Consider the following 27,857-nt stretch of genomic DNA (forward strand, 5'->3'; position numbering starts at 1 on the left):
GCATCATGTCTTCAGAACCGGTGTTCGTCCTTCCGGGCGATCACATCCCACCAGACCTTGTGCCCTCACATCCTAAGAAGCCGCTCCGATTAGGCCCCGGCCTGCGGCACGTTCCTCCGAATGATGTTGTGCCCACGCTGGCTGGCCAGTTTGTGACGGATAGACCAAAGAATGCGATTAGAGTTGAGAACTCACATGGGCGGGTAAGCCAATTACTATGCATCGACTATCTGAGCGGAAATGTGGCTAACGGCGGGTCGGGATATTGTTTACAGTACGTCCCTCGGGTGGGAGAGCTCGTCATAGGAACGATTCACAAGACCGCCGCAGATGTCTACTACGTCCATCTGTCAGATTACACCGCGCCCGTGCTACTGCCGCAATTGTCGTTCGAGTCGGCGACCAAGAAGACACGTCCTGTCTTGGCACCCGGGGCGCTGGTCTACGCGCGCGTCACTCTGGCGAATAAGCATATGGATGCAGAACTAGAGTGTGTTTCATCGTCGACGGGGAAATCGGATGGATTGGGGCCCTTGACCGGCGGTATGATGTTTGACATATCATTAGGGATGGCTAGGCGACTGATGATGCCCAAGAGCGTGCAGGAAGGCAAGATTGTTGTGTTGGAAGAGCTGGGTGCGCTGGGTTTGCAATTCGATACCGCAACGGGCCGCAACGGGCGATTCTGGGTGGACAGCGAAAATACAAAGACTGTTCTGGCTGTCGGAAGAGCAATTCAGGAGACAGACGAGAGGAGACTAGGAGTAGAAGACCAAAAGAAATTGGTCCGAAAGATAATCAAAGATTTGAGCTGAAGCTCTCGCTCTCTCTATTGAGCTCGGAAACAGTTCGCCGACCTTCCTTTTTGTTACTACATACAAAGCGCTCGCTCGCGCAACACCATACATATACCGCAACGCCCCAGAGCCGTAAAGTCTGTAATTAGCAAAGTGCTGCTCCATGCTGGTCATGATCAACCAGAAAATACTGTATCCAAACGCCTCATTGCTGCTCTAGCAAAGTCCTTATTACCTGATGCCCCAAACCCTATTTCATAGTCTCTCCATTGATGCGCAATCTCCATTTGGAAAAGATAGACAAAAGTTGGTAGATCCTTGTGAATGTAACCGAGAATAACGCAAAGCGAAAGAAAAGAAAAAAAAAAGAATTCACGATGAAGCAGGAGTGCACGTTCGCTGCAACTATCTACATGCGAAACGCCTGTTTCGAAGGTATATGTTTCTATAATGGCGTGGGTTGCTGCTGTGCAATAACCGATGTCCAAACTCTGCTGATGGTCGCAGAACCGTTGCGTTGAGTCCCGGTCGACGGTGGTTAGTGTAAACAGTATGACACTTTCTCGGTGTGTATTTTGTGCCAGCTGCAACATCATGTGCCGCCCATGTCCAGATCAACTTCGATGGGTTCTGGGAGATGTTGCTGATCCATGTTATGAATTTTGGTCATATGCCGCTTCCAGTTATCCTTGCGAGGGAATGCTTTGCCCCCGGCCTTGGAATAATCGCACTCTGGAAACGCACAGTGGAATTTCTTCTTCTTCTCATGGCGGTCATTTATATGCCGTTGTAAGTGCGTCTTAGTTCCAAAGCCCTTGCCACAGTTTTTGTAAGGGCATTTGTGTTCTTTGATGTGATAGCGCTGGTGATGTCTACTTCCCGGTTAGTTTCTGCAAATTCAACACAAGACATTGGTAGCATGGTGAATTTTGACTCCCCCTCCCCCCACTTACTTGAGCTTGTGTGGCTGGTCAAACACTTGACTGCAACCAGGCTCGTCACATCGAAATAGCCCTGTTCTTGGAGATGCTTGTCCGGGTTGCGGGGAAGCACTGTTGCGGATTTCAGAGCTATTCATTGAACCTGGAGAAGGGCTGTCGAACTGTGTCGAAGGGGTATTTTCGGTGGATGGCCCGGTCGAGTGCGGCCCGTGGTATTGAGTTGATCCGTCCGAGGTACAACTCTGATGTCGGCCATTGTCCGGGATCATGGACGGGCTCAGGTGATCGTGGCTATGCACGTCAACCATTGGCACATCATTTTCATCCATTGCCTGCAACCCCTGAACAGCGTTCTGATTCGTCGGAGTAGCTGGCCGGGCGGCATTAGCAGCATCCGAAGGAGATAGGGCGGACGTGGGCAAAGGTGTAAATGCCAAGGTCGAGAAATGCTCTTGCTCAGCAGGGTCACCGGTAGACGAAAGCCCTGGAGAGGACCCGTATGAGGTATGCAATCGATGCTCGGTTCTGTGCCATACTTCTGACTCTGTTGACGCAGGCATGATATCCATGGGATTCACAGTGCCAGGAGCGGGAAAGGTCGGCGGTGAAGGCGACGCCTGGAACGCTCGTTCCGCCGGCGGTGGTGGTGATTGGGGTGGGGTCTGAATCGTTAATTGTGGAGGAGACGCTGATGATTCCTTCGTCTCTGGTGGTTCCGTCACTCCGGGAACATAGGGTGGTGGCATTGATGTCTTGGTGGGCGAAAGCTCGGTTGGAGAGTCGGTTGCACGGCCTGTCGTGAGTATTTGGCCAAGCTCCGTCCCTGGAGGTACCTGCGACGCGGTGGCTTTGTCGTTGCTGGACAGCACCGACGCAAGAGAGTTTTCGCGGCCGCTCTGCTGGCGAAACATGTGCTTTATATGGTGCTTCAAAGAGCTGCCACGCGATAATGTCGGAGGTGGTTCGTCGGCAGGCTCTGGGGTGGTGATCATGCCAAACGCCGATGAAGGGATTGACGGGCTGTAATAATCAGCACTGGTTCCCTTGAGAACCCCTGGATTATCATCGTGTGCCGTTGCCGCAGGGGTGTTTTCAAAATAATATGGGAATGGCTCGTCGTTTGAAAAGTTGTTGCCGGTGTAATGGCTCTGTTCTTGCCGGGAACCATCACCTGTTTGCGCAGAAAACTGTCTCGACGGGCCAAAATTCCCATCCGGCTGCGTCACATGGCCATTATAAGACGGCCAGCCAAACTCCTTGTTCTGAAGGGCGCCAAAGTCCCCGCGCGCAACATCCCCATTTTGCTTGAACGAGTCTGTCGATGACAGGCGACGATGTAAATTCTGATGCTGCACCGGGCCGGTGCCAGGCTGTGGGAAAAGCCCTGCTTCGGCATCGAACTTGGGCCGTTGTGCTCGCCTTCGGCGTTTGATTTGGTGAATGACAACGGGATAGAGGCAAAAGGCTAATAGTGCGACGGCGACGACAACACCAACGACGGTTCCAGCAATGGCCCCATCGCTCATGTCTCGTTTATAAGCTCTGAGGGCAGGCTCTGTAGCGGCCGCCATGGCGACGGCAGCTCTCGAGTTCAATGATGAAAATGGTGGGATCTCGTGGACAGCACGAGAAACTGCAGCTGCTGCAACGAGATGGCTGCCCATCACCATGGACAGTCAAGCGGTGCGAGTATCAAGTGCCAAGGTGCCAACGTTGCGATGGAGCAACTGTCCACATGGGAGGCCGCCCACGATGGGGGCTCGCGCAAAGGCCCGTTGGGGCCGACTAAACAACTGCGCAGCACGCAGCGACGTTGATGAGCGGTCGGTGTCTGGATACTGTCAAGCATACATGCTTGCGAAGCGTAGTAAGAATGAGGATGTGGAAGGGGGAGAAGGAGAAATACAAATGAAACCTGCGATCGGTAATGGTTAATGGCGGTAATTAGGGTGGGCAGGTTGGACATGGAAGCTTGAGCTGAAGGGCCTGCGGCACAAGCCGGCGCGAAGGTCAAGTACAAGGATGCACACGTACCGGGTATATGCTCCGTACAGCAGCCCCGGGGTTAGGCTTTGTCGTCACGGATTGACAGCGTCGTCTCCGCGGTGGTGGTACGTGGACAATTGATACCAGATGTTGTACTCCGTACGTACTTCGCCAGGTCCCCGTGTGTGTGCCAGCTTTCCACGTTTAATACCAGACGTGAAGCCATTGGTGGCGTCAATCTAGGCGGCTCCATGCCAGCTGCCCACGCACTGCCCACTGACCGCCGCTCACAGCTGCCGCCAGACCACCAGACGCTAAACCCTCCTCATCTTAGCATTCAATGCGGCGGCGCTCTGCTTTTTCGCGGCATTGTCTACCCTGCATCTGCATCATCGTCATCATCGTCATCCTGCCCGTTCATCCTTCCAACACACACAGACCCTGTAGGCCGCCGCGAAAGTCGTCCAAATCAAGCTTGCCGTCGGTTGAATCAATCCGAAAGCCGGCTAGCGCATCTCTGTCCTGCTCCAGCCATACTCGAGTCAGGCATCCGGGGTATCATGTGTATGTATCTGTTTAATCGACCAGCTGCAGCCCAAGTCGGCTGCCATTGTCTGCTCTAGGCATGGTCATAATAACCTGCTCGAACGGGAAAGCCAAGACTTCGTAAAGTCAATATGCTTTGTCGCCAACACCAACGCCGCCAGCCTGCCTGCTCAGCTGTGGTCGAAGACAACCCCACGGCAATTGAAGTTGACTAGACCTTTTTACCACTGCCACCAGCCCCGGCCCTTGAAACTCAACACAACATCTGAACCTTGACAACCTTAACCCTTCACCCGGCACCGGACTTTGTTGGCTGGCTGCCTCCGCCTTCTTGGTCAACCGCCCTCCATGTCTGCCATCACGTCGCCCGACGTGCCCCTGTCCTCCGCATCTCTGACACCGAGAAACCTCCCCGTGTATCACAATGCAATTCTTGCCTTGCCGCTCCCAACCTCCAAGTCTATCATGACGTCTTCACCTGTATGCATGTACGTGAACCTGCCGTTCACTGCCTCCACTGAGCCCTACTAGGATAGGCGTCTTGGCGACTCGACCCCAAGTCGTGGACCCTTGCAGACAATCAATCTTCCGCAACTAAGATAGGCCAGTGACCAGACCGCTCCGCGTTTGGACTGTTCGATAGCGGTAGTGATACAATGATATCAATCTAGTTCACCCAAGAGCGTAGCAAACTAGTCCAGCATCCTGGAAGCTTACTTCTATTATCGCAATTTAGTAAACGTATGACTCCCTCTTGAATCTATGAATAGATGCACATCCCCTGCTCCAACACAGATCGGCGGTAAGACACTGTCCTGAATGCAGCGAAGCCTCACACCTGTTCTGTTCTTGCTGTTGCCGTGTACATGCCGAGTGAAAAAAAGAAACAAAGCTCCTTACAAAGCCTGTGATATCATCCATTTAAACTAAACCATTCTCATTCAAAGGCACTCTAATATCAACCAAGGGTCGTCGCGTCGCCCATGCACGTGTCTGTACTCATACTCACCCTTGTTTCCACTCATGAGTTTCTGGTAGAACTTCCTGTTGACAGGCTTTAAAGACAGACACGTCCGGAGTGTGCCGCGTCTCTTCCAGACATGGAGCCACTATATCGTTACAATCCGTTTATGTAGAAGTGTGTCGTCCCATAGCTGCGACAAATATTTGCTTCTTCCGAATCTTTTTCCAGGAACATAAGCCATTGTCCTGCGCATCAAAATAACTTCAGCTTGGCGTGCCCTCGTGATAGCAACGTTTAACCGCTTGGGGTCATCCATGAACCCGGCAGTAGTTGTTCTGACCATGTCTAGAAACACCACATCAGCCTCATTCCCCTGTGCCTTATCTACTGTTAAGACCTGAGTTCTTCTTTGCCAAGATTCTGGCCAGCTTTTCACTGCGGCGTGATACTGCTTTACTGCAGTGCTGTACGGAGTTGCAATCATGATGGTACCGCCCATTTCTCTGTCTCTGAGGCCACGGAATCTGTCATCCTGTAGTAGATGTGTGGCTTGGGCCAGAACCCATTGGTGGTGAAGGGGGTTCCAATAGCTGTCGCGATGCTTTTCTTCATTGCTGTTTTCCAAATTCACGATAATGCGATTTTCGTCGACGTCTCGGTTACCATTCAGATTTTGGAGGTAAATAGTTAGGTGGGCCACGCCGTCAGGGTATCGGGATGCCTCGTCATAGCCGGATCTCATCTGGCTTTCATAGAACATAGCAGATGGCAGCCTATGAAGGTTTCCAAATGCCCGCTTATTAATGAGTAACTTACTATTGACAGCATTGACATGGTCTGCCCTAGCCATGGTACTCATCCTCAGTTGTGCAGCAAAGGGATTAAACCTCAGTCCGCTGTGCTTCTCTCTGTCCTTTGCATCCTTCACGAACGGCTGAGTTTGTTTCACATCGCCCGTAAATATCCAAGCCTTGGGTGTAAAATATGCCAGAGGGATGAGTGTGGTGAGCTCCCTGGCATGAGAAGCTTCATCCATAAAAATGATGTCCGGTTTAAAAAACTTTGAGAATCTTCCGTACGCCGCGACCGGAGTAGTCGCGATAAAGTCTGTTCCCGCCAAAACAACACGATAAAGCCTGGAGACATGGCTTCTCAAATGCTTCCAATCATCTGTACTCAAGGCTTCGCCACTATCCATCTTGTCCAACAACTTTTGGAGGCCAAGAAACGCGTCCCTTTTGTTCTTTTCAAAGTACTCCCATGACGCCTGGTCCAAAGTCGGCACAATGCCAGGATCTCTTGACACGCTGGTCTGCTTGGAGAGGCCAGCGGTCACAAGAAATCGATTAGTAAAGTCTGGGACCGCGAAACTATCTTGATTTGTAGTTGACCGTGATCCATGAAGTTTAGCACTCTGTCGCATTTCCAGTGGCCATCCGTGCATACGGACGATACGGATCGTTACTCCGGCTTCCTGACAAAGCGAGTAGTACCTGCTAGCAGCATCGTCTACAGCTTTATTGATGTCCACCAGAAACAGGATAGGGTTTCGCCTTTTTTTGTGCCTCCTTTTTGAACACTGTATCAGGCCTGCCAGAATCATATTCCATTCTGTCTTTCCAGACCCCGGACAGCCGTTGACGAAGTAGAGTCCGTTTGGTATCTGCTTCAGGCCGTTGAAAGCGTTCGAATGATCATTGTTAAAGGCTTTAAATCGCCGTAAAATTGCGTCTGGGACTGCATGCCTACGCAGCTCTGGGTTGCTTAACTGTGGGAAGTCTTTGTGGAGATCATAAAAGTCTTTCCAACTTGAATGAAAGTTCTGAATCATACGAAATGCTCTTTGAGACTTCAACGTGGGGCCTCTATTCTGTAGACGTTTTTCTTCAGTGAAGAAATGAAGAGCGTCGAGCTCTGCCTCAAAAGTGGCTGAGTTCACATCCCACTCGATGGTCAAGAGCTGATGTTCGTGTTCCTCCAGAACGATTTTGTCCAACTCGGTTTCTCTACAAGATATCTGAAACTCTGACATCAAATCCAACTCAATGTGATCTCCTTCCGAATTCGTCCAAGACCGTGGCACGTCGACTTTGTATGCTGCAAATGTTTTGATCCTGGTATCTCGTACTGCTTCACAGGTTTCAAAGGGATTGGGAATGCGGGTAGCTGGTATGTGAGCGAGAGAATATTCATCGCCACCTCTTTTGACATTTGAAACCATGTCTATCCTGAAACGGTCTGTGGTGGTTGGGAAACCGCTCGCTTCCAGGTTGTCGGGTGGTTGAACTAGAAATAGCCATGGCTTCGTGAAGGCTGTGATTAAGTTGCTAAAAGGCGTAATAACCCAGCATCTGAATTTTTGCCGCCTTTCATTCAAGACTCGGTGCAAATGTTCCTCGTTGTACATTTCAATCTCGGTACCTTGTTCATGACGCCAGGCAAATTCTTCCTGAATCGGAAATGTGTGCAGAGGTACAAGTGCCTTCGTCAGTAGATGTTAGCCAAGATGAACGTGCTCCGTACGGGTTTGCAAAAAGGCCTCACGGTGTCTGGTATTGTCTGAAGTGACAGTGGCTGTTCAATATCAGGTCTTGTCAGCGACATTCTAAAAGCGTTGTCGAGTGGGCCTTTTGGAGAGAGGTTCAAAGAAAATTGGATGTTCCTGGTGTGCAACAGGTGATGGAAATGCGAGAAAAAGGCATGTCAATGGTGTCAATATCAGAATGGGGGAAGGAAAGGATCCAAGGCAGCCGGCAGAGTTTACGAACTGGCTGCCAGCTGACAGCAACTGCCCAGCTCTATGTACTCAAGTACCTTGGCACCAAATGGTCGACCGGTATGCTCGTATCCGGTAATGGTCACTGAGCCTGTCAAGAATTTCAACTTTCCCTAAGGCTAAGTTTCAATCCATGCTTGCTCTTTTTACCTCCGGTTCAGGACAATGGCGCCAGCTCATCCAACCACAGTAAATACAGAGTACGTAGTGCGACTATCAAACACATTCGCTATAGACAAGACTTCTTTTCTCTTCTTCTCTTCTCCCTTAATTGAATTCAGTCTAAAAGTGACCTTGATATATATCGTTAGCCGCGTGCGAAACATAGACCAAGCTCCTTACTAGTCAGGGGAGAGAACTGCACTCAAAAAAACAACAACGAAATATTCATTGTATTATCCACACCCACTTATCCCATCTATTAGTTCTGGGATTACTACTTGGTCGAAATTATCTCTCTATTCTTACAATACCTACCCAGGCACTAAGTAGGCAGGTAGCAACAGCTCTCTCGCTCCGAATGCCCCTTCAAGGCTCGTCACAATTTTTGTCCGTCATGTGCAGGAATAGCACCCAATATACCTTTCCATGATATAAACCACATCATCTCGAATCACTAGCTCCGAAACTATTTTCTTTTAAAACCGCGGCGCAGTCGTGTAGGCTCCTTTTGACGATCTCACGTGAGGTCCATGAAGGAACTGGACGTGATAATGCTTGTCTGGAGGCCAGATATGTCTTCATCGGTCAAGTCGATGACAGAGTTCATTGCTCCTGGCGAGTCTGAACCAATGCTTTCAGTATCAAGCATTTCCGCGTCAAGTATCACCACATCCTCCGCCTCGGGCTGATGTGATTGAACACGGTCCTGTTGCAGCAACCAGTTTTCCAGATGCTTGTATAAATGCTTGACACAGGTGGGCGCAAAGGCGTTCCCTATCTGAGATTTTATGCCGACTGTTGTTCCCCGAAACCTATGGGCTTTTGGAAACCCTTGCAAGCAGGCATATTCTCGCAGAGTAAAATTTCGGGTTCCGTCAGGATAGTACAGACTTCCCGATCGAGCCGTAATTGTTCCCAGCAAAGTGTCAAAATTTGAAGCGCGTCTCCTAGGGGTAAATCGGGCGACGGTGCCAAGGTTGTGCAAGTTGTCACCCTCCTGAATTCTGCTAAGAACTTGTCGAATTGTGGTATACGGACGCAAACCATTTTTGCTATTCTCATAATGGGTCGCCGCAGGAAAGCCTGGTAGCTGCTCTCCCGGACCTGCAGCAATTATTATAAGTCGTCTGCGATTTTGAGCCAACCCCCAGGTGCATAGTGCTACGATCTTCCATCGAACAGAGTACCCAAGCTCCGTGAGACCTCCGATAAGCGAGTAAAAGTGTTGTCGATGTCGATCGAACAGCAGCCCAAAGGTCTGCTCTATGGTGACCAGCCTCGGACGCAGCTTTTTCACAAGCGAAGGACAGCTACGCTGCGCTAATATGTTGTCATAGTCGTGGGCACAATCTTTTGTGTGTGCTGGAGAAAAGTATTGGCAGGGCGGAGACAAGTGAAGCACATCTACTCGAATGGACGCATCATTTGTTTGCCCAATGAACCTGTCAACGGGCCATTTGTAAAGTTTTGTCTCCGGAAAGTTAAGAGAGTATGTTCGCCACACATCTGGCGATTTATCGATGGCATGAGTAACCTTGAATCCCGCATTCTGAGCACCCCTCGAGACACCGCCAGCGCCTGAAAACGCGTCAAAAAAGGTATATTTCTGGTTACTTCCTCGGAAGTTCCCCTCTTGGATACTCGAACCATTAGCGAGATCAACGGTATGAGTACAGGAACCTTGGTCTGGAGTCCAGGAACCACCCCTGATACGGCCTCCTCTCCATCTATTGCATAGAGCCTCTTGGTCGACAAGATATTGGCGATCCAAAACTTCTTCAGCCGATATCCGTTCCAAAACTTCTTCCTTAAACTTCTGGTCCTGACTCTTATCGATAAGATATACCATCCATTTCCATCGACAGCAGAGGTTACCTGACTGTTCAATGTGACGCTTGAGGGCTTGGGTTTCGCCTCTGATGGACAGGGGGGATTGCGGACCATGCAATACAGAATGCTCTGGAAATTTTGCGTTTGTAATTATAAGGTTTCGCTTTCTCACAACACGGTCTTCTTTGATATCAACCAGTAATGCAAAGTCGTCTGGGGTGCGTCCGTTTTCTTGCTGAAAGTGCAGCATCATGCACACTTCATTCATCTTCTTGGGAAGCCGTCCTCGCATATTTCGTGTCCTGGTAAACGGGATACCTCGAAATTTTCGTCCAGATAGAGTAGCTCGGGAAATGTGCTTTACTTGGATGAAGTCTACTCGGCAATCGCCGATCATGACATTCTTGATTTCGATCACATCTCCAACCCGAATGCTTGGCTGCCCGAGAGTAGTGAGATTTTGTTGTGCTGTACGCATAGGCGTCTGCGTTTGTGCAGTATTGCCGACATTGTTGATCCAATCTATTATGCGGGCATCATTTCTTCCGTGTAATTCATCGTCTTCCAGAGCAAGCGTGCGTGATGAAGCAACGCTGGGGCTGCGCGACTCTCGAGATCCTTCTTCAAGGCATATTACAGAAGGAGGTGCCATTATCGTCATGTATATTCCGATGAACCATAGGAAGCTTAGTTTGAGCAACTTCCTGGCTATAGGAGCAGGGCGCCTTGGTATGGCATAAGCCCAGCGAGTTGAACCAAATGAGAATCAGAAACAGAAACTGTAAAGAGGGAGCCGAGTGTTGATGTTTAGACGAGGATTTTTCATGTCGTGAAGAAGACATGCATCCAGCCTTGTAATACTCGGGGCGAGAAAGATGTGAGTTTGTGTAAATTCAACTGTCCATTTGGCTCCTTGCATGTGACGAGAGCCGTTGGCCGTTTGCATAATGAGCCGACAGCAAAGCTCTGATTGAAAGAACTCTGACTCTCAGCTCAGAATGCCCTCACTTTTGGGATGGGAGTTGCGATGCCGCCTCGGCTAGTACCACTTGGGCAAGGAGAGCCAAAGTGAGCGGGATACCGTTTTGCAAATCGCCACTTAGATGTCACTATCAAATCTCCAAGGGAATGGTAGTTTCGATTTAAAGACACAGCGCCTCTGTACCTACTAGGTAGGTACAGAGTTGTTGAAATGCATGTAGTACGCGACATGATAGCGATCCCGCTCATGAGCCTGGATGCCTCTCGGAATCCAGTCTGTCAAGAATAGTCGAGTATCAGCTAGATTCTGCGGATTCTGCGGATTCTGCAGGGCTTTCTGATATGGGGTCAACAGAAGGAATCACTGAAGAATATCAACCTCCCCAGCGCCATCATCTCACATTGAAGGTGATGCGTATGCGTTTGAAAACTTCTAAAAGCCTGGCATCAAACGTCATCCTACCTACCTGAGTCAGAATATACTGACAATGTTCGATATCCAAATAGGCGAAGAACCACTGAACTAAGCATTCAAAGATGCCAATCTAATTGTCCAAGTGGACATTGATCTGGAAGAAAACATTGAAGAGCAGAACAGTGACAAGGCTGGTGTGCACGGGCCACATTAAACTTGCTCCGCTGCACCTCTAGCGGATATACTACCAGCAATCAGAGCTCCTTCTCCTTCTGCTTTCAAAACGCGCTATCTCACATGCACTTAACGCGTGCAGTTGTCCAGGTGGGCAAAAAAAAAGTTCAAGCCATTCCTGGTCCCATTTAGCTCCCTGCTTCTCCGCGCCCGCGCCTTTCAACTTCCACCACATCGCCGACGTGGCTCATCTCTCAATCCCTGACAGTCGTGATTGGGCTACCTTTATAGCGGCTGAATTGCTATACATGTTGAAGAGGGCTGCAGGGCCTGGAAGCTAGCTTGCTTCCGTCCAAACCAATTTCGATTTCTTCAGTACCTGGAACTCTCCGCCTCCCACAACCTCAGCCTCTTCCGCTGTATCCTCAATCCATCGCCTCTGTAGTCTACCTGAACACTGCGAAACACCTTTTTTCAAGGCTCCTACATCTGCCTACGAGCCTGGGTAGTGGCCTGGCGGTCCTCCACTTGCTAGGCAGATGTTTGGGGATGGGCACGAGATTCCAACGCCAACATGTCGGATCTTAACGAGGAACTGGCAAAATGGTACGAGGAACTACAGAAGCTCCCCCATGATTGCCATCTACTCTGCCCGAAGATCGACTCCGACGATCGCGAAAATTACAAAACCTTTGATGACCCTGAATCCCAAATCACCGTCGAAGACAAAAAACAGCGGATCGAAGATGGCCATCACCGCATCGAAATCACGTACTGGAATAGCCTGATATTTGGATTTGATAAAAGTGAGGCAGGGAAATGGGCAGAGGAGTTCAAAGATAGACTCGAGCATGTACTGAGGAGTTGCTCTGAATGCGTCCTCAACTGGCACATGCAACGCCAGGTCTATCTGCAAAGATTTTCTGAGTACGCTACCAATCCTTATTTTTTATAGAGAGCCTGCTGACCAAGCGCAGAAAATGGAACGAACAAGTCATCGAGCACATCGAACAAATGCTGAATCGAATCGATATCGCCAGAATTAGTTGCAATCTTCAGTGGGCGAAAGAATACATCGGCAAAATCGAGGAAAGGGGAGATGTTTTCAAAAAGACGCAGTTGGGAGAGAAGCTGCCAGAAGTTCTTATTGCTGTCTACGAGGCTCTTTGCTGCATGCCGTTCATGTCAACACCTGACCAGCGCGCCCTTTTTCAGTACGTCTTCATGCGGTTGCAGGGCAAGAGTTATCTCAAGCTGGGGCGAAGCGATCCACTCCCTGGCATGACATACTTTTTATTTGATCAAAAGAATGATGACCGTCGAAAATGGGCACAAGAAAACTGGAAATTCATCAACTCCAAATCGATGACGGAGGCCCAGTTTGACTGGGCTGTGAGCAACGGATTGACCAGTGCGATAGATGACATTGCCAGAATTCAGGTGACTCCTCAGTTCTCGGATGAAGAGCGACTGGCTATCGAGCGTTTCTGGGAAGGGTTTGAAATAATTTTGACCAAGCTGCCAGAGAACCTTATTCACAGCCGCCTCCGCAGTCTGGAACTGCGCCAAGGCTCAAGCATTTACGACCTATTATTCCGTCACATTCAGACCTGTCCCTCGGAAGGTATGCTGGTTGTGACGATCCGAGTACTGACAATCTTCTTAAAAGATTACCCAAAAGCCTTTTGGGATGTAATCGGTGATGCTCGGCCAAACGTAATTGCCGACCTGCTTTTTGCTAGTCCTGTTTACAAGGTTTTGCTTCGCCAATCTCTTGACGACTGCTGGAGTGGGTTCAGCATGGATTCGGATGTTGTGCCTTTTCCTACATCGTGGATTCAACCTTGGCTTATGTCGTTGGGTCGAGACCGTAGATATGACGCTTGTGAAGTCCTCATGCACACTCTGTTTGCGACTCTGGCAAAAGATCCATTCATTGGTGAACCGGGGCAAGCCGCGTGTATTCGTGCTGGCTTTGACGCCATAAATTTCACCCTGAAGTCCTTCCTAGATCCCGATATACAGACAGCATCCGGTACGACTCATTTATACGCGGGTGGCGCTTTTAATCTAGTGGTAAAGAACAAGGACCTCATATTGGAGAGCCTGCGGCCACCACAAGATTCACGAGAGGGCTGGACGACTTTCAGAGTCTCCGACGCGGCCATGTCAGTCCTACATGCCGCTATGAAATTGGATATGAAGATGTTTTTGGAGGAGTTCCAGGCTATTCACAACAAAAAGCAACTTCAATCAACAATTCTCCGTGAGTCAAAGACATTTTGGGAAACCATTGTCGAAACATTCGACTCTTCGGGGGATCAAGTGACGCTGGCAAAGGATGTCTTAGTGTCCCTTGGCCCTCTCATCTCAGTCGAACAAATACGGCCACGCAAAAGCATCAACAAGCTGGATGAGTCTAGCCAGCGATTCAACACATCACTCGGTAGCATTGCCGATGTGTTGGCGAGAATATTGGGTCGAGTTTCGGAAGTGGACGCCACCGATTTGAATCTCCTGTTTGCAGATCGATTGTCCTTTCAGGTTATTGTAGGGTTATCCGTCCACGACGATTCTAACCTGGCTGAAGGCTCAGCGGAGATCCTCAAAAGCTGGACCGGTGAATTATCGCGGAGTGGTGCCATAGAACACATGTCTCAACTACATCCGGAACAAACTCTATCTTCTATCGTCTGGACACTGGAGAGAGTTCTTAAACCACCATTTCCTTGGGGACCTATCCGTCCGCTGCTCAATATGAGCAGGGATGTTCTCAGGGGATTGTCCGACCCGACCTCGGGTGTCCTCAGAACAAAGACTCTCAACTCAAAATCCGTCGCTGTAGTGTTACGCTGGTGGAATGAGCAGTGGAGATTCGTTTCAAAGTCCTGTCTCAATATAGAATCTTGGTCATTTTGCATTTCAAACGCGATTATGACCGAGTTCTGTCGAGAAATTATGGAACTAGCCGAAGCTCTTATTGCAGAAGACGGCCTTCTCACTTCTGCTACTGCTTTGGGCAAAAGTGAACAGGACGTGATGCCAATCATTCTGGGCCCGGCGAAAGAGAACTTTCGGGGAATGGAAAACATGATTCGATTGAAGGATAGATGGTTAGTTGACGTTACCGTTCGAGTGCTCGGCAAGATCTTGACTAGACTTCGGGAAAATAAACTCGAAATCAATGCCGGGTCACGAAAGCTCATCACGGACGCCTGCATTCCTACTGGGACTACCGGAAAGTACCTCCGCTCAACGAATTTAACAGACCAACAACGAGCTGAATTGCTTCAAGCCCTCGGCCATGATGAAGAAGTTCAGATTTTACAACTTGGGCCTACTACCAGTGTGGTAGATCGGACAACTGCTTTAGACAAGGAAAGGTCTAAGAAGCAGAGCAAGCTGGATGCTTGGTCCAAGTCTGCCCCTCCTGGGACTCCTTCCGATAAGGTTGGGAGGTCCAATAGAGATGACGTCCTGGAATTTAGCAGATCGGCTGACAGTCCTATTCTAAAGCAGCTTGCGGCACAGCAAGCAAGGTCTAAGTCCAAGGGTCCCGACATGAAGGCTATTTTGGCACTTAAGGAGAGCAGACAGAGAGAAAGGGCTGAGAAAGCCAAGAGAGATGCTGAGGCTATTGCCAGAGCCAAGAAGATTCGTGGAGAACTTGTCCCAGGAGAAGGATCTGGAGCCCAGAGTCTTGCATCAACAGGGAAAGATAATGCAAGAAGTGAAATCATGGTTAACAGCTCTGATGAGGAATCAGACGATGATAGTGCAGATTCTGACTCGGACGAGCAGCTTGCAACATTGAGCACTGGCGGCCAGAAAGGTCTTGACGAACATGAAAAACGTCGGCAGCAGGCTCTGCGAGATCGACTGCGCAGGCCGGTCAAGAAGATTCGACAGCAGCGTTCAGTTAAGGAAATGAGAGCTCGCTTGATCCCTCCTATGGATAGACTTCACAACACCATTCTAGCATGGGACATTTTTCACCAAGGCAACGACCCTCCTAATGGTCCGGCTGCCTCCGAGGTTGCTACAAAGTATCCCGATCCGCGGTCGTATCAAGCAACGTTCTTTCCTTTGCTTGCTTCCGAGGCCTGGCGTTCTTTCGTGACCGCAAAGGATGAGATAACGGCTCAGCCCTTCGGCATGAAACTTGCCAGCAGGGCAAGTGTTGACAGCTTTTTGGAAGTAGCCTTCACTTTACCTGTTGTTCAAAATCGTGAAAGGGGAGTCTCAGAAGGAGATATTCTCTTGGTCTCCGAAGCCGAGAGCCCTCTCCAAAACCCTATTTCAAGACACTGTCTGGCTAGAGTTCACCGAATCACGTACAAGAAGGATCTCATCGAAATTACATACCGTGTCGCATCACGTAACAACCAACTATCGACCTTGTTAATGCCTGGAGTCACTATCTATGGCGTCAAGATAACTAATATGACTACCATCGAACGAGAATATGCTGCGCTGGAAAGTCTACAGTATTACGATCTCATGGATGAAATCTTGAAAGCTGAACCGTCACCGATTCTTCGATACGGGGAGGAAAAGATTTCGAATGCCATGCAAAATTGGACTCTTAACCATGGTCAGGCTGTGGCGGTACTGGGGGCTCAAGATAACGATGGTTTCACACTTATCCAAGGACCGCCTGGAACTGGCAAGACCAAGACTATTACTGCAATGGTTGGGTCATTACTCTCAGAACAGCTTGCCCAAGCCTCGAACGGCGTGCCTATGGGCGCTCCACTGCGCCCTTTGGCTGGTGCCATACCTGCTGGTCAAGGCCGCCCGAAAAAACTTCTTGTCTGCGCTCCCAGTAACGCAGCTGTTGATGAATTAGTACTTCGTCTAAAGAGTGGTGTCAAGACTAGCAGTGGAAAAACGAAGCCTATCAATGTACTTCGTCTCGGCAGGAGCGATGCTATTAACGCTGCCGTCAAGGATGTCACGCTCGACGAACTTGTCCGAAATCGAATGGAGGGTGACAATACCAAGGACAAAGCCAAAGCCGAAAGAGACAAGCTTCACGGAGACGCGGCGAAAATCAGGGAAGAGCTTGCAGAAATTAGACAGCTCCTTGATGAAGCTCGTGCACAGGATAATCGTATCACACAAAACACCCTCTCCCGAAAATTTGACGAGCTAAAGCGGCAGCAAATGAACATTGGTAAACAAATCGACGCAAACAAGGATAGCGGCAATTCCCTTGCTCGAGAGATGGAGATGCGTCGCAGACAAGTTCAGCAGGAAATCCTCAACTCTGCTCATGTGCTTTGTGCAACACTTAGTGGTAGTGGACATGAAATGTTCCGCAACTTAGATGTTGAGTTTGAAACCGTTATTATCGATGAAGCTGCTCAATGTGTCGAGCTCAGCGCCTTGATTCCACTCAAATATGGATGCTGCAAATGTATACTTGTGGGTGACCCCAAGCAGCTTCCTCCAACCGTTTTGTCTCAGTCTGCTGCACGTTTTGGCTACGACCAGAGTTTGTTCGTTCGAATGCAACAGAACCATCCCAAGTCTGTCCATCTACTCGATATGCAATACCGAATGCATCCAGAGATCAGCATGTTTCCCAGCAAAGAATTCTACGAAGGACAGCTCCAAGACGGGCAAGACATGCTGCAGCTTCGACACCAGCCCTGGCATCAGAGTGCTCTCCTTGGCCCTTATCGGTTCTTTGATGTGGAGGGTGTTCAAGAAAAAGGCAGAAAAGGTCAATCACTGGTTAACACTAGAGAACTGCAAGTTGCCATGGAGATGTATGACCGTTTCAGTAAAGAGTACAAGCAATGTGATCTTACAGGCAAGATTGGCATCATTACCCCATATAAAGCTCAATTGTTTGAGCTGAGGAATCGTTTTACAAGTCGATACGGCGAAAATATCACTGATATCATCGAATTCAACACTACAGACGCCTTTCAAGGTCGAGAATGTGAAATTATCATATTCTCCTGCGTACGAGCCAGCTCAACGGGAGGTATTGGTTTTATGACGGATATTCGCCGTATGAATGTTGGTTTGACTCGTGCCAAATCATCACTGTGGATTCTAGGAGACTCTAGAGCATTGGTTCAGGGTGAGTTCTGGAAGAAATTGATTGAAGATGCCAAAGCCAGAGACAGATACACAAAGGGCGATATACTAGGCATGTTCAGACGGCCTTTACGAAGAGCAAGCCCGTCAAGCTACCAAGCGCCTCAAAAGGAATCTCCCAAAGATATCGAGATGCTCGACTCCCCTGCTGCAAAACCTATCATGGATGGTGTGAAGAATATCAAATCAGGACCATCGACTGACCTGCCGGCCTTGAGCAACGGAAGCCAATCCCGAAAGACTACTGACGGCAGTATACCGAATGTTGTTCCACGCGGAGCGGGTCTGCCCGTGATACACACTTCAGATAACCAAGCTTCTGAGCCAAAGAAGCGACCGCTGGACGGGTCAGAGCCTGGACAGCAAGCAGCAAAGAGAGTATGTGGCATATCAGTGGCAGTCCAAACAACCAGCAACCAAGCACAGATTTCTAATACAACAGCAGATTGCGAGTACGCAGCGAGGCGGCCTGATGGGCAAATTCGGACAAAAACCTGTCAAACAGACGATGCCGCCGCCGCCCAAGGATCCGTCGGCAATGTCAGTCCTCGGGATGGTACCCCCGGAACGACCCCCTCCTCCAGCGATGAATTCGAAAGCGATTCCGATGAATCAGGCACCGAATGGGTCGATGTCGACATCGGGTCAACCCAGTAGCTCCGTGACTGGTACAAAGGTGCGTTTTGAGGCGGATGTCACTGTTGTCTTGGAAACGTAGCTGACGATTGCAAAATAGTCGATGAATAAGCCTATACCAACGGCGCCACGGAAGAAGGCGAAACCAAGTTTATTTATGCCCAAAAAGAGGTGATGTCGTAGGAGATGAAGACTATTTTGCTTTCTTTCAATGAAAGTGGGATGGCACATTAGCATTGCGAAGGCGCATAACATAGACGGGTGGGGAGCATTTGTATAGGCGTTTTTTCCCTCTTGATGATGCCATGTGATATGCGCATGTGGTGCATTCATTAAGGGTTAGATTTGAATAGGGAGCGCACGTAGAGATGGGTTTTGGTAGGCTTCTCGGGTATTGAGAATAGAAGATTTGATGGGGATGGATGAGAACGACCAGCCAAAGTTTGATGATGGCTGATGATGCGGCTATTCCACGAACGATTGACACCAGGAAATAGTTGCTTCGCTGCGATACTCACTTGAACACAATGGTGTGCATTTGTGCTAGGGAGACATCCCCCTATTCCTGGGTGCTAGCTACCATTGATGCATTCCGATCTACCCAGTAGTACCTACTCCGTAACTACCTAAGTTACCTCGTATTATGTATGGAAAGGTACTCCGTTCGTAGTTCTTACGTAGTAGTAACTGATTCTTGTTTGGACAATGCCGCAAGGAGGAAGCATGAAATGTCTCAGCCAACGACAGCCGTATCTATGTCTCAGATTGGTTCCTGCTTGCTTCTCTGGGCAGAGACATGGAGGTTGGGTTTTGGACCAGGGAGAATTCGGGCACCCACCCTTGTTCAGATTCTCTCCCGAAATTTAAAACACTACGAAATTGTTCACCAGGGGAAGTCGTACATACAACGGCAGTCACCGTGACGATGGAAAGGCACCGATGGCGAAACCCCTGAGCGCCCCAGGTTTTTGTGGCTGCAAGAAACCCTTGCTGGTGGTGATCTCAGATGCGATGCGATGCGATGCGCAGCTGCGTTCCTCGCCTGTTGTGCATACTTGTACGTGTCATTGTGACTACCACTGGCAGTTCGTAATGCTACGTAATGTGAGTCTCTGCCGTGGTCGTGAACCCTGTCATGACAGACAACATGGCTATCATGTACTCGGTATTGCCTGGGTTGCTTTGTGGGCACGGTAGGCAACTGGGACAATTCTGTTGTAAAATATTTGTCATGAGGCCCCGTACTCCTTGTTTAAGTATCTTGGTATTGGGCATTGCATTGGTTGCTTGCAAGGTGCAAGGGAAACATGTCTGGTTGGACATACTGTATGTACAAGTATGTATCGACTGTCTCTCTACGCCAAGGTCCAGAGGTGATGGGCAAGTGGTGGGTGGTTCGTGGCTGCCAACGGAGCGACATCCAGTGTCGATCGTCGAAGTGGCGCCTGGCCCCCAAGGTCTGGTGTGATGATTGACGCCATCAATTACTTGGTACAATGCTGCCATTGCCCTCGTTGCCTTGCTACCCATGCATTCTGCTTGCTCGCTTCAACAGTTTTCCGCGGCTTTCGGTCAGTCCACCATCAGTTGACGAAGAGATGTTACCCCGTATCCTATCCGGCTTAGCAAACAACTCTCCTTTCATGGCTGGCGTGATGGAGGGCGCAGAACGGCGGCCCCCATTTTTTTGTTGGGTCGACTGGTTCGCCGTTGGAGATTATTTAACATGACCCCTGGACATTTGGGCCAGCTCACCGGAATCAACAAGTAGACGCACAGGCTAGAACTGGGGTATGGAAATAATCATATAGTAGTAGTAGTAGTAATGGGTATCCGGAGCATTTGGCGACAAGGACAAGCGCGCCGGCAAAGGGGCGAATGCCCAGTTTATTGTTGGGGTTTGCTGCGGCCATCACAGCCTCGTCACCTCCTCCATGTCCAGATGTCACCGCACGCAGAACACCGTTATGCATGCGAGCCTTGGCAGCTAGTCTTATTCTCTTCTCTCGGTTGCCCCGTCCTCCTCTCGGAGAACGTCCAGGGTGTCTGTCCTTGGACCTTGATCAATGCCTTTCGCCGGCTTCTCTGTGCATAGAGCCAGCTGCGGTACGCTATCCGAGGATGATTTCGAGGTCGCAATCGACTAGCATCTCTGGTTGCGCTTAACTGCTGCAAGACTAGGACCCCGTCGACAAACAAGCGACCAGACAGCTAATGTACTCCGTAATTAGTTGCATATGAGAGCGAGCCAGCTTACTGGGGCGCTGGGGCACTGGGGCACTGGGTCACTGGGTCGCTGGGTCTCCGCCTCCATTTTCTCGCTGCCCATTGCCATCTTTGTCCACCCACATTTTACGTCTCTCGGTGGCCGAGCGACGCCTCTTGCATCGTCGAGTGGGCCGCGGCAATGTTCAACCTCACCCGATGGCCATCCATCGTGCAATCTCGACCCTGTCATCCAATCCCTGCCATGGGCTAAGAAGAGCTGCGGGTTCGTCATCACGCTAGGACCGGGTGTTTCTTTTTCTGAGCAGAAATCCCAAGGCCATGGGAAGAACCTCCTCCATCCGCCATTGGGGCCAGAGATGCAAGAGCTGCTCTCGTCACGCAGGGTCAGAGCTCGACCAAGATGCAAGGATACCTTATCATCTGAGCATAACGAAGAAGACAATATTGTATTGTCAACCCAGGATCCCAGTATCACGCTATGAGCGTTCCTCCGTATTATTGTCATCTCGAAAACCAACAAAAAGGACGATAGCACCGTGTCCGTCAGTTCATGAGCCCACCAACCAGCCCCCCGGTCTGGGAGGAAAAGCTAGTGACGACCGTCGCCCGGATGTGACGCCGAAAGGACAAGAGACTATAGCCAAGGACGGCTCTGTTTCATTAATAAAGAAGTTGGCCGTCCAGTCGCTTGTTTATAAACGATTCAAGGGACCCCAGTCGTTACCACCCTGCCGGATACCACCTACATTGTACGCTGTTGGCCTCCAGAGCTGTAAATCGTGAAGAGAGCAAAGAGTTGCGAGAACCGGTTCCCCAATGCCTTAACAAGGATTCCAAAAGTTTAAGCTCTTCTTCGTCGGCTCGGGGGCCGTTGGAATTGCCGGTCTCTTGCCAGGCTTCTCCTTTCAAGTTTCTCTTGACGAAGCCGTTTATTTGAGATTTTCCTTTCTATCCGATGTATTAAACTGGAACCTTCTTTCTCCTCTTCTGCATCATATCGATATTTTTTCTTTGTGCCCGTCCTATGGGCCCCTTCCCTCCTCTTCTTCTCTTTCCCTTGTAGCCGATTCGGAGCCTGTCCCCAAATTTGACAGTCAATCTTGGCGCTGGTCTGTAATATTTTCCTTTTCTTTAGTCTCTATTCGGTCAATTCCCTAGAATTGAGAACTCGGGACTTCTCGCCGATCCGTATCCAGCCCTTCAGCTTGTTTCTGTGTCGAGAAGGCTTCCAGTGAGACACGGCCTTGGTCCACGCCTTGCAGCAACACAGACATATGCCTGTCTTAAGCAGTGTCCAGTAAAAGATCGGAAGCAAGTGTTATTATTTGTTCAGACTCCAACCACTGCTTTTCGTTCCGTTTTGCGCCTCGAAACTGACCGACTCCTTCTTACATGCATGCAAGGGCAGGCTACCAATATCAGGAACTGGTGTTGTTGACGAATAGCTTTTCCTCTTATATTAGGTAGTCGCCATGACGTATCCAGTCTCACTCGGCAGGGGATTTATACTGTCATCAAGAGATGACGCCGACTCTTCTCTGTCACATCTGGGTTCCAACCCTCTCTACTCCCGTTGCCGAAGCCATACTGGCACGGAAGCGCATCATCGTGCGGAGAAGAAGTTGGAGCGACCTTGCTCAGAGTTCCAGTTTCAGAGCGTCAGCAGCAACCTCTACGCGGGCGACTTACACGACACAATGTTGCTGGGGGAGAGACTTCGTGCTCGTCGAGCCAGAGATGACGTGGCTGCTCTAGTAGATTTTCTGAAGAATCATCCGCCGCCGCCGGATAACTTCATGTCGATACCATACGGAGATGACGGGCATGGCCGCGGAAGATGGTCCAAAATCAAGAAAATAGGAAGAAGGAGCAAATCCACGCCCAAACAGCCACAAAACATCCAACTGCCAGACTCGGCAGTGGTAGGCGTCACCAGTGGAGGGCATAGGCACATTGCCATCTCGATTCCAATCGAGGCAACTCCGTATGGGTTGGAGATCCGGTCCCAGTATCCTGTCTTCACTCACGACACGCAAATTGGAATACCAAGCAAAGGACCCATCAGAACGTTCAGGAATGAAAAGGGCGTTGTTACCGTTTTGCGGCCCGTGGCGGAGGCATTTGAGTCAGATACCGGTTTGGTTGCTACTAAATCTCGAGCGCCATATTTGAACTCCCGGGGACACCGCCCTCCTCCGTTACCGCCGCACAAGCCAACCAATAGTCTAACGGACAAAGTCCATGATTATATTGGGATTCTACCAACGAAGTTTGATACGCCATTACTTGATGACAGCTCAGCGCCATGGCATATCTCGCGAAGTCCATCAAGAGATGAAGGCTCAGTAGGCAAACAAAATCCGGCGGTGTTTCGGCGCTCTGCGTACCCTGCACGAGCTTCTAGTATGGTTTCCAATAGATCTGCGAGAAACCCACCATCTATCGACGGCTTGATATCACCACAGGACCATGTTGCGGGAGCGAGTAGTGTCGCTCGGTCGAAATGCTTGTACAACTCGTTAACCCCGGCTCCACAGCGAGCACTTTCAATAAGCAACAACAACCCTGTGAACAGTATTGGTGCTCGCAGATCAGAATCCGGACCGTCCTACATCAGAGACTCAAGTCCAGCACTAAGCTGGGATGGTAGCCAAAATCGGAATACTGCTTCGACGACAGACGCTCATGTTCTTTCACATTCGGAGGACTATCGACACGCAAGCTCAGGGTCAAGTTGGAATAGAAAGGATATTGTGAGAGAAAGAAAGCGGCGCGACATTGAGGCAGCCGTGTGGAATGCAAAAGTGAAAGATCAGCTGGAACGAGATGCTTCCAAGGCGATACAGCGACCATCAGCTGCCCAACCATCGTCACGACCAGCAGCGGCGGTTCCGGACAAGACGTCAACCGCTATGCCGGGCCAATTAGCCTTAACCTTGAGTGGTCTCATGGTGGTGACGGATGTCGAGCCGTCTTCTGCTGATGAAAAGGGCGGACCCGTCCGTCCCAAGACGGCGCCTGCAAAGAAGTCTTCAAAGGAGGATTCTGAAATAACACTGCCCTCAACCACTGTCAACACACCAAGTATTCTGACCCCGCCAGCCTCCACGCGTGGCTCGCCATCACAGCAACATGACGTGTCAGATCGCACGTCTCTGACCCGTCGACGAGAATGGAAGGCCATCAGGGAACAGGAGCGCAGGGCACGCGATGCAATGGCTATGGCCAGAGCAAGGACGCAACAGTTAGCCTCGGGTGGAGTGGCATACGGGAATGGCTCGGTTTCCCACGCAGACAAGGAGGTCATGCGCTTATACGAAGCGTACCGCGAGCATCGGTTGCGAGACATGGAGCGCCGGCTCCGTAGGTTGGAACGCAACGGCGATGACTGGCTTCGGGCCCCAGTGCCTGTTTTGGACAACATGAATAAAACTATAGGGTCTTCCAATAACTGGCCATTAGAGGGAATTAGGGCCTGGGCATCCGATGGCGAAACTTCAGGCACAGCAGACAGGATGGACCGGGATATGGAAAAGACGCGACTAACACGGCGGCCTAGCTTATCCCAGGCCAGACTCCTGGATATGTTGACTAGGCATGCGTATAACGACGATGCATGGAGTGATAGTGTGAGCAGGAGTGACGACGCAAGCGGGTTGGGGACTATTGAGCCGCTGATGAGGGAATTGGCGGGAGAGGCAAGGCGATGGCAGGGAACGACGCAATCGCCAGTCATTACGAAAGGTGGACAATCCCACCCCATGTAAGGTTAATGAAGGTGTACAAAGTCCATTTCCAAATTTTCATCATGGCGAATATTTCTTTCATCAGGGCAACGGTCTGCAATCTCAACACTATAGTGCGCAAAAACAAAATATACGACAGATAAAATTGGGTGTGCCGGCAGCAACTATGGGTGCAGGGTGCGAACATGGTAGAATTGAGCGTCACCTTGGGTATATCCTCCCTTGGATCAATATGCCAAAAAGTGATGTCAAATCAGGACCTGGATATGAATATTAACTATGTACAGTGCTAGGTTGTGATTATTAGCTGAACATGTGATACTGTTTAAGAACGGGAATTCGAAGTGTCGAGTTGTCGTCGAATAAAGTTGGCGCATTGTAACTGACGTCTTACACGGGCCAGCTAAAGCAGTAGTCACTCGTCACCTGCGGGTAAAAGAAAGGAGAAGGAAAAAAAGTGAAAACCAGTATTGTTATTTCAAAGGGCTTGAAATTGGCTTCGACATAAATCTACCTCGAACATCTCCAGAATAACCATTTACCCAGAAAAGTATAGTTCACAAGTCAAGAGTACAAGCAAACTCAGTCAATGACGTAGCTAGCACTGCATCTCTCATCCAGGGTACGGAGTACATAAACACCAATACTCACCAAGGCCCACGCAACGCAACACAGATGCAAATGCAAATGCAAACGCAAGTGACAAGACAAAAATGTCCACCCCCTGGATATTCATATGCCCGTCCAGCCGCGGAATCGGGCTCGCCCTGACGCGCCACCTGCTCCGGACGACACGCCTCCCCGTCCTGGCGACGACTCGCCATCCGAACCCGGAGGTTTCCAAGGCCGCCATCCTGAAGGGCATGGACGGCACTCAGCACGGCGACTCGGCCTCTTCGCGCCTGCACCTCGTGTCCGTGGACGTGACGGACCCGCCGTCGGTGGAAGCGGCCTCGCACACGGCGCGGCGGCTGTTCCCCCCGGACCGCCACCACCTGCACCTGTCGCTTGCGGTGCCGGGGGTCCTGACGCCCGAGAAGAGTCCCGCGCAGGTAGACGCCGGCGCGAGCCTGGCCATGTTCCGGGTGAACACGCTGGGGCCGCTGCTGCTCATGAAGCACTTTGCGGAGTTTCTGCCGCGGCGCGGGACGGACATGGCCGGCGGGGAGGCGGACGCGCTGCCCGCACACGCTACGTGGGTGTTCATGTCTGCGAGGGTCGGGTCCGTCGCGGATAATAGGTCGGGGGGCTGGTTCTCGTACCGCGCCAGCAAGGCTGCGGTGAATAGCGTCGCCAAGAGCTTGGATGTGATGCTCCGGGCGAGGAGTGGCGACAAGGCCGTGGCCGTGGCGTATCATCCCGGGACGGTGAGGACCGGGCTGAGCAGGGAGTTTTGGGAGAGGGTTCCGGAGGAGCAGCTGTTCAGTCCCGAGTACGCGGCGGAGAGAATGGTCAGCGTGGTGAATGGGTTGCATCTTGGTCAACGGGGGAGGTGTTTGGATTGGAAGGGCGAGGAGATTCCGCCTTAGGATGGAATGAAATCAGGGGCATTAAATGAGTATTATTTCATCTATTCTTCAAAGAAATAGGTTTTTTTTCCCTCTTCAACTCTTTACCATGGCTGAACCTACAATTCCACTTCCTGGAAGGACGCGCCGTCTGGTGTGCCAGATGGCTTCTCTCCTACGTCTCTGCCTGCGCCGTCGTCGCCTCCGTGTGTTTCGGCCGCGTCGCCTTCATGATTTGAGGTGCTTGGACGTAGGGCGACCTTTTGCTCTTCCATGTCTTCGAGTCTCATTTTTTGCTCTTCGGCTTGCGATGGCGTCTTGGACTTTTGCTCGGGCTCTTCCTCTGCTTCTTTCTCGGCCTCCTGCTCCACTTCCGCCTCTGGTTCATCTACCTCATCCCCATTCTTAGTCGCCTCTGTCGTCTTCGCGGCCTCAGGGCCGGGGGCCGGGGGCTCGTCCTTGACAGGAACCGGCGGGGGTGAGATGGTCTCGCTACTAGGAGGCCCGGGCCTCATTGCATCCAGATAGAACTTGGTGACACCCAGAATGCGGCCATTCTTCTCACAGGCGTCCACCCATTCCGGCCGTACCACGGGAATATTGTTTTCGACGGCCTTTTCCCAAGCTGTACCTCTCCCCTCTGTGGTGACAAAATGTGTAGTATCGATGCGCACCCCATCCGCGATCTTGGCGCCGATACGCTCCACAGCCTTGCCCAAGTTTTCCTTGAGAGCTCCGGGCAAAATGCCGGTTGTGATGGTGATACCGCTCAAATCGGTCATCTTATGCGTACGCACAGTCACCTTCTCACTCATACGTGTCCCAGCAGTGGTCCTCAACACAAGGTGGAATGTGTACTCCGTATCGACAGCCAAGCCACTGATCTTGGTGCTGTGCATCTGCATCGGTCGGGGGATGTTTCCGGCCTTTTGGCCATTGCGATACAGACTGAGGGATATCAAATCGGCCGTGGCAAGCTCAATTGGGTCCCACTCGAGAACAACTGACGTCTGGGTGGCATTGCGACAGCGGAGAACGGGGCTGGCAGGCTCAGAAGCGCCAAAGGACTGGTATATGCGATCTTGTAGGTCGCGAAACTTTTGCTCTTCGAGTGATTCTTTTTCGTTGTTTTGAGAGACGGCGATGTCGACGATGCTACCAGATGAAATGTTCGGGGGCAGGAGGATGGAGGGGAACTCAATCTGTGCAAGCTGTTAGAAACCAATCGTATATTTCAAGGCGACTCGTTGGAGAGGTTTGGCATACCAGCCGCTTGTCCGGCGTCAGGAGGACCGTGACTCCAGCGTCAACCTTTCCGACGGTGAGAGAGACGAGCATATTCCTCAGATGATGATCGCGGAGTTGAGAGTTGTGTCCCTGGGGTTGGCGGTGGTGCTCCTAGGCACTCCTGAACAAAGGGCCGCGCAATCGGGCCAGTTTGCTGGATGGATTATTCGCAACGACCTTGGTAACAAATCTTGTTTTTGCCTGCAAAAACATCGAACCAGGTCGAATATGTTGGGTTCTGAACTACCTAGGCAGTTGAAGCTTTGGTTTCGAGGCCAATGGGAGTCAAATGTCGGTAGCAAGTTGAAGTGCTCAAGTGTCAAGGACTCGAGGTGCTGCATGTGTGGTTGAATCTACTCTGGACAGGAAGCTGGCTTGTGATTCGTCGCAGCTCCACTTGAGCAGTTGGCTGGTCCATTGTCTGAGTTGGAAGGAGCGATGCTGGGCGTTGGAAGTGGGTCGAGGGGCTGTTCAATGTTGAATACAAAATGAATAAAGTCGAATAGCAACTCTGTACTTTTCCCTCGTACACTTGGGGATTTGCCTCGTACCAACGAACTCATTCTTATCATTGTTAGAATTGAGCCACACACCCCCTATTTTGTAAATACGTGCAGTCGTGTCGAACTCTACAAACCTTCGCTGGGTCTCAGCCAGTGACAGACGAGGCGCAGTGGCCATTCTTCGATGATAGTGCCCTCTTTTCCTGTACCTGTTTCCGACATCTAGTTTCTTCTATTCCCCGTCCTATATTCCACCAAAGTCAGG

General features: G+C 50.5%; 8 protein-coding genes across 8 annotated transcripts; 4 read left to right on the plus strand and 4 right to left on the minus strand.

Annotated features, from left to right (window-relative positions):
* Positions 1-5: 5 nt before the first annotated feature.
* Positions 6-815, plus strand: RRP40 (Exosome complex component RRP40; the record flags this gene model as incomplete). Its single annotated transcript, XM_066131380.1, has 2 exons — positions 6-203; positions 276-815. The coding sequence occupies 2 exons, from the start codon at positions 6-8 to the stop codon at positions 813-815; spliced, it is 738 nt and encodes a 245-aa protein (XP_065987268.1).
* A 574-nt stretch (positions 816-1,389) lies between these two features.
* On the minus strand, positions 1,390-3,309 carry G6M90_00g090650 (uncharacterized protein; the record flags this gene model as incomplete). The annotated part of the gene is made up of 2 exons (XM_014686237.1): positions 1,390-1,669; positions 1,751-3,309. 2 exons carry the CDS (start codon positions 3,307-3,309, stop codon positions 1,390-1,392), a joined length of 1,839 nt encoding a protein of 612 aa, XP_014541723.1.
* Positions 3,310-5,379: 2,070 nt separating this feature from the next.
* Positions 5,380-7,838, minus strand: NAM7 (ATP-dependent helicase NAM7; the record flags this gene model as incomplete). Its single annotated transcript, XM_014686238.2, has 2 exons — positions 5,380-7,716; positions 7,779-7,838. The coding sequence occupies 2 exons, from the start codon at positions 7,836-7,838 to the stop codon at positions 5,380-5,382; spliced, it is 2,397 nt and encodes a 798-aa protein (XP_014541724.2).
* Positions 7,839-8,689: 851 nt separating this feature from the next.
* ngoFVIIM (Modification methylase NgoFVII) lies at positions 8,690-10,654 on the minus strand (the record flags this gene model as incomplete). Its single annotated transcript, XM_014686239.1, has 1 exon — positions 8,690-10,654. The coding sequence occupies one exon, from the start codon at positions 10,652-10,654 to the stop codon at positions 8,690-8,692; it is 1,965 nt and encodes a 654-aa protein (XP_014541725.1).
* A 1,492-nt stretch (positions 10,655-12,146) lies between these two features.
* On the plus strand, positions 12,147-18,340 carry SEN1 (Helicase SEN1; the record flags this gene model as incomplete). The annotated part of the gene is made up of 2 exons (XM_066131381.1): positions 12,147-12,499; positions 12,550-18,340. The coding sequence occupies 2 exons, from the start codon at positions 12,147-12,149 to the stop codon at positions 18,338-18,340; spliced, it is 6,144 nt and encodes a 2,047-aa protein (XP_065987288.1).
* Positions 18,341-22,020: 3,680 nt separating this feature from the next.
* Positions 22,021-24,315, plus strand: G6M90_00g090690 (uncharacterized protein; the record flags this gene model as incomplete). The annotated part of the gene is made up of 1 exon (XM_014686241.1): positions 22,021-24,315. One exon carries the CDS (start codon positions 22,021-22,023, stop codon positions 24,313-24,315), a length of 2,295 nt encoding a protein of 764 aa, XP_014541727.1.
* A 692-nt stretch (positions 24,316-25,007) lies between these two features.
* G6M90_00g090700 (uncharacterized protein) lies at positions 25,008-25,823 on the plus strand (the record flags this gene model as incomplete). Its single annotated transcript, XM_014686242.1, has 1 exon — positions 25,008-25,823. One exon carries the CDS (start codon positions 25,008-25,010, stop codon positions 25,821-25,823), a length of 816 nt encoding a protein of 271 aa, XP_014541728.1.
* Positions 25,824-25,921: 98 nt separating this feature from the next.
* On the minus strand, positions 25,922-27,140 carry cfr1 (Cell fusion protein cfr1; the record flags this gene model as incomplete). Its single annotated transcript, XM_066131382.1, has 2 exons — positions 25,922-27,004; positions 27,069-27,140. 2 exons carry the CDS (start codon positions 27,138-27,140, stop codon positions 25,922-25,924), a joined length of 1,155 nt encoding a protein of 384 aa, XP_065987324.1.
* Between the last annotated feature and the right edge of the window lie 717 nt (positions 27,141-27,857).

Source organism: Metarhizium brunneum, chromosome 5, assembly GCF_013426205.1.
Source record: "Metarhizium brunneum chromosome 5, complete sequence".
NCBI classification, from domain to species: Eukaryota; Fungi; Ascomycota; class Sordariomycetes; order Hypocreales; family Clavicipitaceae; genus Metarhizium; species Metarhizium brunneum.